This window comes from Cyphomyrmex costatus, unplaced genomic scaffold (assembly GCF_001594065.2).
Source record: "Cyphomyrmex costatus isolate MS0001 unplaced genomic scaffold, Ccosl1.0 scaffold100, whole genome shotgun sequence".
Classification (NCBI taxonomy): domain Eukaryota; kingdom Metazoa; phylum Arthropoda; class Insecta; order Hymenoptera; family Formicidae; genus Cyphomyrmex; species Cyphomyrmex costatus.
The window spans coordinates 1824022-1837326 of record NW_017274955.1 but is presented as its reverse complement, the minus strand read 5'-3'; the positions used below and the strand labels follow the sequence as shown (position 1 = coordinate 1837326).

General features: G+C 29.5%; 1 protein-coding gene across 6 annotated transcripts in view; it reads right to left on the bottom strand.

The window, feature by feature from the left end:
• Positions 1 to 3099: 3099 nt before the first annotated feature.
• Positions 3100 to 13305, bottom strand: part of wnd (Mitogen-activated protein kinase kinase kinase 13 wallenda) — a 32547-nt gene continuing 22341 nt past the window's right edge. For 2 of the 6 annotated variants that reach the window (XM_018537618.1, XM_018537608.1), the window contains exons 3-12: positions 9450 to 9724; positions 8908 to 9094; positions 8627 to 8818; positions 7752 to 8178; positions 7109 to 7335; positions 6528 to 6969; positions 5066 to 5460; positions 4710 to 4886; positions 3634 to 3832; positions 3100 to 3219 (exon numbers count right to left, since the gene is read on the bottom strand). In XM_018537618.1, coding sequence (XP_018393120.1) covers positions 3100 to 3219; positions 3634 to 3832; positions 4710 to 4886; positions 5066 to 5460; positions 6528 to 6969; positions 7109 to 7335; positions 7752 to 8178; positions 8627 to 8818; positions 8908 to 9094; positions 9450 to 9724 — 2641 coding nt within the window. The remainder of the gene's footprint in view (positions 3220 to 3633; positions 3833 to 4709; positions 4887 to 5065; positions 5461 to 6527; positions 6970 to 7108; positions 7336 to 7751; positions 8179 to 8626; positions 8819 to 8907; positions 9095 to 9449; positions 9725 to 13305) is intronic. The other 4 variants (XM_018537636.1, XM_018537644.1, XM_018537652.1 and 1 more) reach the window with 4 other exon arrangements.

The window sequence follows — 13305 nt, the reverse complement described above, 5'->3', positions numbered from 1 at the left end:
AATTTTTAACTGTAAAAAAGATTGTCATTATAGTTTTATTTATTTGAAATTAATTATTGTTTGCCTGTCTCTTTAAAGAAGAGATGAAAACAATTCATGTGAATAGAATACATTACCTCAATAGATATATAACAAAGAAAAAGACTTATGAGATATTTTTTAGCTATGATCAGTTGATTGTAATTATTTAAGAATTTCTCACACTTTTATCAAGATGTTCATAATTAATAATGACTAAAGGAATGCCATTAATCGTAAAAATCAAAATTAATTGATTTTTACGATTTTTTAATAAATAATGCTTTGTATTCTCTTCATCTGTCTCGATAGAAAATTGACATGTACAAACAGACTTTTAAGTCTATATTTGTAAAAAGAGGAGACATATTTTATGTGTATACAAAATAACTTTCTTATTTTTTGTATTTTGACAATTGTGCATGTTGTACCTAATGATTTAACACATATAAACCCATTATGTATACAGATGCGGATCTTATATTACGATCTTAGAGACTTCTAATCGAATTCTAATATGATAATATGTAAATAAGTAAATTCCAATGTGTGCTACATATGCACACTGAAGATCTGGCATTTAATTAAATTAACAACTTTTATTCATATAAATGAGATTTTATAAAATCTCATTTACAATTCTAATGTGTAAAATGTTGGATTAGATGTAGATATTGAATATATGTGATACAATTATTCAACCCATAATACAGCTTTTGCAATCAAATAATGAAACAAAAGAATTCTAAAACTTAACTTTTCAATTATTTCAAGGCTTGTCTATATAATCTAAAATAAGTTTATTTAGATGACGTATTCATGAATTTTTCTTCGTAAAATAAACAAGTGATTCTTTAAATAATCGTTGGAATAGCGTATGTCGATATACCACGATTTACTTTAACTCAAATAAAATAATCGTATACAATCATTGAAAAATTATTCAAAATTATATATTTAAGATACTCTTCTTTTTGAATATTGTTATATTTCAGTTGTTCACATAATCTTTATATGCGACGCAATACATATATTGGATTTGTACAAAGAATAAAATATAAAATGTTGTGTAAATCAACTTTATTTTATAACACAAATTTTGTGTACTGCTTCTATTATTATATAATAATAGAACTAGTCAGTTTTTTAGCTGCCACTGCACAAAAAGGAACAATTTATGCAACTACTCGCATAAGTATGATGGATACAATACGTATGATTACTACAAAGTACATCTCTCTCTATTTATAATATGCCTTTTAAATTATTTCGTTCAGATGAGCACATCAAAATCGTTATTCTACTTTATACTTTTACGCTTATTCGCTAAGTTCCCGTTGTATTGTCTATATTTACAGATACAGATGTATATAATTGTCATTAAGGCAATTTGAGTTTCAAAGCAGGTACAATAGATGGATGCAAAACATCATTTCTTTCCTGTAATCGAGTAAACGAAATAGTTCGTAGACATATGCGTATGGAACAGAGAGATAGAACTTACAATAATTATATTAGTACCAGTAGTTCGCGGAATGAGTATGAGGTTCGCGTGCAGTCCAGTGCTATTGTTGAGCTTCGTTTTGAAACTCGCGTAACCTGCACCACTATTTGACTATTTCGCGCAATACAACTCACTTCTTAAACTATACATTAAATGCTTAGGCTGAAATCAATAAGTACATAGTCATTATAGACTTACGCTCTCTGACTCTTGTTGGCTGTGAAGTAAAAAAAAAGAATTAAGTTTCTTACGTATGAGCATATGTCTTGGAAAATACATACGATAGTACAATATGTACCCTCCTATTGTAAATATATAATAACTTCCGAGGAAGGAAGTTTCGCATTTTTGTATTTTTCCTTTTCAATTTTTGCCTAACATCTTCGTATCCATAATATATTGCAAATATAAAAGATCATACAGGTACAACAACATCTTTCAATACATGCTTCAAAGACTAAATTGCGTATTATTATCAATTCTCTAACTTTTACTAGACACTTCGACACGGTCGATGCATGCAAATTGCCATAGGCACTTATGTCATAATAAAATTCGTTATCATTACGTTGTACATTTTATTCTGTTTCGAGAGGTTCACTAAATTCCTTTTCTTTAAGAGAATGCATTTAAACTGTGCATATACATAATATCATCAACTAGATGCTTTCATAACTATGAAGGCATCTTACTATTTACAGCTGCCTTTCCATTTCGTCAAACATAAACACATACATAAGCAGGGAAATATACGAATTTAAAGAGTTGTTGACTGCCTGGATTATTCAAAACTTACTTCTATGGCAATGGGTATGCACAGTTCGAATTTTAAATTAGATTTGTGACTTAGAGTACATATGCGTATTCAGAAAAAATTGTAGATGCGAAATATTAGATATCATGGAAGAAGTAAATACATGATCTTTTTATCTGCGGAGTATACTGAGCACATTACAACTTATAATGACAATTATTATAATAAATTTAATGAGTGTTAAGCATAAAAAAAACCTGATGTAGCGATTTCAAATAATATTAATGTAATCATTGCATAGGAAATAATATCCTTCGTACCAATATCTAGATTTGTTGAACAAGAATAACACTACATCTACACTCATGTTGTATGTGCTAAAAAATGTTGTGTATAATTCAAATAAACTTGAGCAATATTAATCTGATTTTTTAGCAATTTTTATATGCAACTGACCAAATATTAAGAATGCTTTTGAAAACTATTTGAATTTAATAGTCAATTAAGGATATAAAGTCTTGAATTATTTGCTTGTTGAATCATTTGTTTTCTAAATAATATTATATATACTTCTTAATATATGTATGTATACATGTTTTATATGAAGATGAATATGTGAATGCAAGTATATATGTATATATATATATATGTATGTCAGTATATGAATGTGTATATGTGTGTATACATATATGAATAGATATCTACAATATGCAACATAAGTTACAGAATGAAAAATGATGTGATTACTGAATTTCACTCAGGCAGTAACTCTAATTTATAAACCAATCATAAATCAGATATAAAAATTATACTAATAACTAATCTATATTCGGCTTTCCATCTTCATAGATCCACTCGCCGGTTGAGATGCAATTGTAACTTCACTGACTTCATCCGTTTCCGATTGACTCGATGTGTCAGAAACGTCGTCTATTTCTTTTCTCTAAATTCAAATGAAATATACGTGCTTTTTTATTTTCGTTCTTAATATATTAATTGTAAAATATATTAATTGTAAAATTTGATTATCATCCACGAAAAATAAAAATGTTAAAAAAAATTTACTTTAAAACTGCTTGACATATTTATTTATATTTTTTTAAATATTATAATATACCAGTCTGCAAATGTTCAATTCTCTTACTACCATGTACACTAATATTTGTAAGTAAATGTATTTCATTTTCTGCAAAATTGATATATTGTTTTTCGTATGTGGTAATTTATTTGTGACAACTTTAAAATTATTTATTATATGTAGAAGAATATTTATTCATATTTAAAAATAAGTATTGTTAAATTATATTAATTAAATTTAACTTTATTATTAATTAAATATTCTCTTTACTTTACTTACTTTTTGGGAATGATGTATATTACGAAGAACTCTTTGAACATCCGGATTACTTTCTAAGGTGGAAGTCTGACTGGACGGAGGATGCGAATATTCAGAAGTATTTTCCTCATCAGAAGCTAATGCCCCCTGTATTCTGCCAGGTGTTATTAGTTTAGATCTTCGTAATCTGCATCCAGGACCGATTGGCCTTCTTGCGATACTATATAATATATTCAAGAGAATATATTCTCAATATGATTCCTACTCATTGTTAGACGTAAAAAATTAAAGAGCTGTTAACACGCAAAATTGAAAAGGAGGGTAGAAATTTTCGAGGGTTTTCCGACCACTCGGGGATCATTTTATTTGTATGCTCTTTTATGTCTTTTTCTTCCTAGAAACCGAAAATCATTAATGCCAGACTAAAAAAAATTGGTACATTGGTTAATTAGATTATATTTCTTATTATACCGTTTATTATCTCGATACCGTTTCCACCACTTCAAGTGTCGCACTTGTATGTGAATTGGTTACCGTTTTCATATTTTTTATAAGATTATTAATTTTTTTGTAATATATGGTCTAATGCGAAATATAATCTAATTAACGTTTTGCGATATTACTCGCATTTAATCCAATTTGGAACTAATTTTTAAATCATTGAGGCATAATTGACAGTGATTTCATAATGATACAAATAAGGATTTTATTCATTTTATTTCAATGTACCAAGTTTTCTTTCATTCTGGCGTTATTATAATGATTGTTTTCGGTTTCTACGAAGAAAAATACATAAGAAAACATACAAATAAAATGATCTCTGAGTGATCAGAAACCCTTGAAAATTATTACTCTCCTTTTTCCAGAAAATTTATACCATAAAATTTTGCAGAAAAACTGTAATTTATTTTCCAAAAGGTTGACAAAATTTTAATTGATATAACCTTTAAATTAATTTTTTCAAATTTAAAAGGTTAAAAAATCGTTAACTTTTTAAAAAGTAAGAATTAAACCATTATTATATTGAATCTTTTAATACAGTTATAAAATAGAAAATATTTGTAGAAAAATATTGTATTTATTATTGAATAGAATACCTTCTTCGTCTTAAGGAGTAATTATAAGTATAGCTTGGATCTTCTCCCTCTTCATCTGACCAGCTTTCTTCACAAGCATCGTCTTCGTGATCATCCGTATTATCCGAAGAAGCTCGTATTTTATCGGATTGTTCTACATAGTGCCCAGATAATTTGCCTGAATCTTCTTTATTTCTACTGTGTGTAAAGTTAAATTGATTTAATAAATATTATAAATTATATTTATCAATGTTAATCCTTAAGTAATGTAAAATATTCCTTGTATCTCACTAGTTGATACAAATACCATAGTACTTAGGGATTAACAAATTTTATGATAAAATTAAAACGTATTCGCGGATATTATTATACAATACCTATGGGAGATTATGACATCATCGCCATTTCCATTGTCAATGATAAGACGATTCGCATTAATAATTTCGCTGACTTTTCTGCCGAGAGTTTCAAGATTGTCGTCATCGCTACAATCCTTCAAACGTTCGTTTCCATTGGCGTTATTTTCATTTAAATGTTCAGGACTGGAGCATGAACTAGTTTGCATTGGATAGTGCGTTTCCGGCAAAATTGGATTCCCGTTTAAGCATTCCGTCACTTGCTTGTTCAATGAAAGTCTTCTGACGAGATCTAAAGAGGATTTTTCTGTTAAAGAAAGCGCTACGTTCGCTATCGAGATGTGATCCGTTTCACTGATGTCCAGGATGTCCGTTTGTGTGTGGCTATCAACGAATCTGGCAGGTACCTCTACACTCTATAATTATAAATCATATATTACTAATTGTATATAACATACATTAAAAATTTGAGAAATTATAAACATATTTTAAGAAACGTAATGTAAACTAATTCATAAATAATAATTAAGAAAATAAAGAACTCTCAATATTAAAAAACAATTGTGTGACATTAAAGGCGATAAGTCAAAAAAGTAATAAACAATCGAAGACTAAATTATAATAAAGTTAATAAATACTAAATAATTTAATAGAACAGAAATATACATACATTACATGTTTCGGCTCTAAGTTTAAGCCTTCTTCCGATATAATACAAAAAAAGTATACGCAATAAAAATATTATAGTAGGGGAGGCCAAGCGGGGATTTTGGGATTTACTCGAGCGCGTCAGAATAACATAAAGGGGGAAAGCTTGCACCCTAATAAGTACCCCCACCAAATATTAAACTTCTATATAGAGCCGGGGGTCCAGGGGATTAGTAAATAAAAAAAATCAATCGTTCGAAAACTCGAGCGCGTCAGATTAAGGTATGGTGTGTTAATTACATGTAGAAAAGTGTACATTTCAAAAATTTGACGCGCTCGAGGAAATTTTTTTTTCCCCTTTTTTTGACCTCTTCCTACAGCTAACCCCACCACGTAAACCGTCAGATTAATATTTATCCGTTATCAGAAACACATGGGTCGCTTACACTATTAATATCTGACACGCTCGAGTATTTCATTGTCACTGTTTTTTTTTGAAAGCCTGTACACGCTCCCCCCACCACTGAAACGGCATACATCATATAACCTTTTTTTCTTTTTAGCATCTAATCTTCACAATCCAATAGGTCCCCACAACGCTCGAGTAAATCCACATTTAGTCTCTCGGCCTCCCCTACTACTAATAATAATTGCAAGATACAATCAGACGCAAATAATTTCGTTAAATTTTTAATGTGTCATGAATATTTGAAGCAGAGGAAACGGAAAATTGCTCTGTTATCTGTTTAATTATTATATTTATTCTAAATTATTTTAATTAACTAGTAGTTTTTTGAACATGGCCGGAGATACTACTGCGTCTCCTGATTTTTACCTTTCTCTCACGATGAGGACTCGATCTAGGACTGGAACTCACACCACAACCCGAACCGACTCTACGATGCCTGTATTTACGTTGTTTGAAGCTATTGTTTGATGCTAAAACAGTTTCCGGCTGATTGGATTCATTCAGCTGCGTGTACATGGTAGCTTTAACAGGGCTCTGTGGTGAATCCGTCGGCGAAGGAGGAGTAGTAGGCGTCGAAGAAGTAGAGAATTGTACTGTGCCATTCCGTCTGCGATATAGTCTCTCCTGGGCCTTCAATAAAGGACGGACAAGACGTTTCTTGTACTGCTTGTATCCTGTTGATTGTTGTTCTCTCCTGAGACAAACCAGACATTTATTTCCAAATGTTCCAAATGTGCGAGTTTGGTTGCAGTCTTGTGCTATCTGTCTTGTAAGCGCAAAGCGATTATGCAAAGCGATACTGCGTCGTCTGTATTTAAAAAAAAATTCAGAGACTATAATATGGTACATTTCTCATATATTATGTACAACATATTTCATAGCATGAATATTACAGAAAACGTCTTTGACTCTAATTATATATTATAATATAACGATATTTTCCTCACTTTATCACATCTCGCTCGCGTAATTCTAATTGTAGTAAAATAGCGTTCAGTTCCAAGTATAAGTTGTTAGTGCGTTCAAGTTTGCGCTCATAGTGTTCCCTGACATCCTGAGCGTGTCGTAATTCATCCTTTCTTCGTCGAATTAGTTCAGCTTCGAAACGCGGATCGGTATTAGTAAATAGTGGCATGTGCTGCATGTGTTCCTGTATTTCCTTCTTCCAAGATTGCTGTAACGAAGAAAATTCCTTTATCTTTTGACGATTGCACACAGAAAATAATTAATTATTTTCATTAATCATTTTATTTCATTAATCATTGAAGTTGCTTTTCTTGAGGTTTATTTAAACATTTAAATGTTATTAATTTTATCATACATAATAACACCAAAGGAACAAATGAGAATTTTTTAATGTGTTTTGAATAATATAAAATTAAAATAAATTTATTACGTAATATATAATGCAATACAATAATATATTTAAAAATATTTATAATTTATTTATAAATTAAATAATATAAAATAAGAAGGCATTTTGGTGTGTACGCTTTGCATAAATATTTAGTACCGAATTTTATTATATTATCATACAATTGGGCTTAAATTTCTGAAAATTTGCATTATGTTGAGAAAAACGAGTTCTACCTGTGCCTTAAAATAATTTTCGGGCTCCGTAGAAAGTACATCAACAGCTGCGATAGCAAGATGCATCTCAATAAGTTTAAAGGAAGGTCTGTTACGTGGTTTGGCCGACCAACACTGCTTAACCAGTAACCCATATCCCTCCGGACAACTGGTAGGAATAGGTAAATGAAGAGAATTGCTGCCCACTCCCCACATAACAGCGGAGGAATCCACGTCTTTGTAAGGTATTTCGCCGCTCAATAATTCCCATAGTACGACGCCGTACGACCATATGTCTACTTTTTCTGAGCATGGCTCGTTCCTGATTACCTCTGGCGCCATCCATGCCACCGTACCAGCAAAAGTCATTTTTGTGCTAATCTCATTCCACTGTCTACTCGTGCCGAAATCACTGATCTTCACTATTTCCCCTTGTCCTATTAGAACACTGTAAATATACGATAATTTTCTCGTTATTCTGCAATTATTGTGAATTTTAGATATACTTTATTTACAAAAGATTTTACGTTTTCCATTTATTCAATTAAAATATACTACATAATTTTATTACAGTTTTTTATAGCACATTAATTTTCTAATAAGATGCCTGATCTATCTAATAAGATGTCTGATTGAGCACCAAATTATTAAATTGCTTGTCAATTTAATTTGTGATACTACTACAGTAGTTTAATCGGATTGTATTTCAAAACTAAAAATAATTTCAGCGCGCGGTTTGAAAGACTACATACATGTAATGTATAAATTCATACAGAATTATTTCAGCACTTAAGATATTGCTAGACCGTTGGGACCTATATTATTTCCTAATTATTGTGTTATTAATAACTTTTTTTCAAAAAATTTCAATTGTTTCCATTTTATTGTTTACTTACTTTGGACTTTTGAGATCTCTGTGTATAATTTTGTGAGCATGAAGGTACGCCATTCCTGCAGCAATTTGTTTTGACCATGACACCAATCTAGCAGGAGGAACCGGTTCTCCAGCTCTTAGAAGGTCATATAATGGTCCAAATGGACAAAATTCCATTATTATGCAATAGCAAGGAGGTTTTGTACATACTCCTCTGTAAACATCAGATGAGCATTTAATAGTAACTGTTTTATATAAATTCGACTTATATTTTAATATTATAGAAAAAATAATAGATCTTACTTGAAGTGTACAATATTCGGATGATTGAGTTTCCGCAAATGGCGTATGTCAGTCTCTTTCGGTTCCTTTACCTTTTTAACAGCTACTATTTCCTTATTTAATTTACCACTAAATACTGCACCTTGAGCTCCAGATCCGAGCCATTGTAGCTCGCTGATTGCTTCGAAAGGTATCTCCCAATCGTCTACTGAAAAAAGTAATTCGTATAAATAGTTTTTCTAAATGTAATTTAGAAAAACTATTTATAATTTACAAAAATCTTTTCAAAATTTATAAATTTTATTTTAAATACAAAGTCAAATTTAAAATTAATCTTACAAATTATAGATTTTTATTGTTTCGAATAGTTTCTAAAATAATCATAAAATTCATTAAAAACAACGATTATAAAGATTATATTTAGCCATTAATTTCTACTGAACGTTAAAAAATACAAAGTTTTATACAAAATATTTAAGATTTTTTTCAATCCACTGCAACTAATTTAAAAGGAGGGGAAAATAATAAATAAAAAGCCACATTGAGAAACTTACACAACTTACTTGAAAGACCCTTGATTTTTTCATTAATAGCAGCCTTCGATAGCATGGTCCAAACTGGGCGCATGCATCCCAGGATGCCTTCGACCCAACTTGATCGTTGAGAATCGATGCTTTCCGATTCGGGAGCGCATTTTGTCGCGGCATCGTTGGAGTTACTCGCGAAATTGAGATGATTACTATTGGGCAATTGAACCTCACGTAGTTCAGTGATTAGCCGTTCGGGGCTTCCCGCGATTTCACTCAGCTGAGCCAGTTCCTCTTGGATGCATAGCATGCTGAAATTTTATATGTATATTACATATTTCCGATAATATCTGACGCAAATTATTATTGTGTACATTATTATAATGCACATTTATCACAATACATTACGATAATGCTCGAAATAAAGTCTATAGATATCGAAGACAAAAGATTCAAATTCACCGATAATAGAATTCCAATGTATTATGCATAAGGAACCTACATAAATATGTTCCTAAACAAGTAATTACTCACAATTTCAAACAATCGGAATAGGTAAAATTAACTACGAAATTATTTTGCCTATTCCGTAATTAATTTTCATGTATGCTTTGTTTTCCAAGTACGCGTTTTTTTTAAATATTCAGAAATGAATAGAATTACCTATATATATATTCGTAACAGTATAGTGTATTCATTAAGCTATAAAAAATTATGTCTTATTAACATTTTACCAAACAGAAAAGATTCAAGAAACAATGTTTGATTGTTAATGCAGCCAAGCACTATAAATAAAAAAACATCATATAAGGTATATGTTTACAAATTTTGATTATTTATAATAAACGATTCTAAATTATATATTTCTTGAAAGCTTTTCTTTTATTAAAAATTAATACACATTGTATCATTATAGGTATTAGTAAAAATTCTTTTCCTTTGCTTTCTCATAAATCTTATAGATTTATTTTTCTTATTATTTATTTTCACGACGTTTTGTTCTTTTTTCTTTTTTAACAGAATAACTTTTATATCGTGATGTGTAATTATAGCAAAAGAAATTTCTATATTTTTGCTATTGTCACAAATGAGAAAATAATTAACTCAAGAGAGCAAGAGATTGATGTAAGTAGCGTTAAGAATCATTTACAAAAAAAGAACTCGAAAATTGTATATAATTTTATCTTTTACTGTCCGATGAACGATAAAAAACGATGTATATATCGCATCAGCGATATCAATCGCTGGATGATTTTATATCCATATTCAGTAACGAATTTTCGATTCTCTGCGGAAAGATCTAAGTATTTAGAGAATTAGGTTGTATCTATAAGTATATAAGTCTCAAAATCCTCTACTGTTGATATATGCATTAATTGTTGAATACAGCTGTATTCGTATTTAATTGATATCATGAAGTTCTCTATTAATGTAAAATATTATATGAGCATTTATATATATGTTGGTAAGTTAAAACATATAATACCATAACAACATTTTAAAGAGATAAATTTTAAATAAAAAAAGAGAACTGCGAAGTATTATTATTGTAATTACATTATTATTTACTTTTAGCAAACAGCATACGCGATATCGATATAATTAAAGATATAGAAATATTGTTGCCGGAATCTTAGTATTCCGCATCAATTATCAGCTGTTTAATTATCTGCGATAACAAGTAGACTCATAATAATTTGTACAAGTAAGCTCAGTACTTAATTTATTTTTAAACATTATGATCAAAGTGAGATATGTGTGAATGAGAGATACCACCTTGATAAAGTTTTTATAAATTTTAAAATCCGTTCTTAATAATATCTTAATAATTAATAAATTAAATATTTTTAAAACAAGAGTATAATTTTATTTAGGATATATAACGTTCGATTCAAAATTGGAGGGTTCGATTGTACCCTCCAAAAATGGACTTTGGTGGCTTGGGATAAGAGATTTGTAGTGTCTTTCAGTTTTTGAACATGGTCGGAGACACTACCGCGTCTCCTGATTGCTCTTTATGTTGTTTGTTAATTCTTAGTATCCCCTTTTCTTTACTTTATCTATTTCGTCCTTGTGTTTCAAGGACCGTCAAAAGATAATATTATAGAGGTAACAATTGTATTACCTCCTTCGCAGACGTCTTTTCAAGGCTACGCGTGGCAAAAGGTTTGCGTTTGTGTCAATGACTTTTCACACACTAAGTGGTGAACATATTTATCTATATTTTTCTTTCTGTTAAATACACTCATCTGGCAAATATGAGAAAGCTCTCATTATTCTAAATTGGATATCAGTACCTACGTATTTATAGGAGGGGAACACAAAATACTTAATTAACGTACTGATATGTAACAAATATCTTAATTAAAGTTTTCCAACCTTTATTTAGCTCGATTATTGATCAGATTTTTTTATAGATTACTTAATTAACCTTTTGAGGAGTAAATTTCCGAAGGTCAAAAAAAAATATTTTATTTGATGTTTTAAATGTGGTTGAAGTTTGGATCGCTATTTAAAATATATTAAAACGAATATAGAACTAGGGAATATTTGCTATTTATTATTTTTATTTTTACTACTCTCTAAAGTATATTTGCTCCCAATAGTATAATATATACTTCGCTAAATAGTCAAACGTCAGGTAAAACGAAACATACGAATATGTGGCATTATCTTTCAAGAGGTTAATAATATTTTTCATAATAATTTTTCGACCGATTAGTTTTTCTTTCTTTTATGTGTAGTTTACAATGACAATAACAATAGAGATTACAGAGAGTAACAGTCGATAATTCTTCTGACATTCGACAGTCATTGGTCAATATTCTTACAGTCTCATTATTGCTATTGCTATTGATGTAAACTACACATTACTGAGATATTTATACTAAGAGCTTTATGGTTGCAGAATTTTTTTTGTTAAAGATAAAAACATTTTGCGAAGAATAAATTTTTAAGTTTTTATAATTTCAAAGATAAAGAAAATAGGCGGACGCAGTTTTGTGCTTAAAATTTTTGTTGATAAAATAGCTGGGTTTTATTTAAATTCAATTAAATCTTATTTTCTTAAATTCAATAATATTATAATATAATATCTATAGATGCTTTGTATAAAAAAAAATATGTGAAAGAATCGCTGTGCATATATTGTATATGTAAAATGATTTTCTCCAAAATCTTTTCCTGTACGAGTTAAGAAGAAATTCGTTAAGAATTGTACTTATTGAACATCCTATGTATTATACATTGATATCGCGCATTCGCATCTGGAAGACTTTAGAAACGTCACGTTAACTGTTATTTTGACTGATATCTACGATGCAACTTTTCATGCTTATGCGGAGATTAATATTACACACCGACATTGATAACATGGTGCAACGTTATCGGACGTTTTATTCGTTGCAAATCGTAATAAATACTTTTGAGCGGAATGCAACAATGTAGAATGCAATGCGGATATCGATCGCACTCTTTACGTCGCAACTGCATTACATATGTACCTATAGACATATGTTTCTAAATTTAATTCTCGACTGATATATAGTACGTCATGCTTTATTACGTTCTTTAGTGTCTCACAAAAATTCTTTCAAACTTTCATCTTTTTCCAAATGTTTATCAAATAGATACATAAAACAGTAGAAAATTTCAAAAATAATCTTTCAATAATAATATTTACTTTACCTTTTTTTGTCCAAATAATATACAATATTTATGTATCATATATGTACAGATATATAGATTTATTTAAGTAAAGCATATCTTTAATTGTGGTAATGTATTCACAAAATGAATATTCGGATGTTTGTCATATTTTGAATTCCTATTTCTTAATTCTTTTTTACATATATTAAAATCGAATTCTCTTTTATATATAATAATTTATATA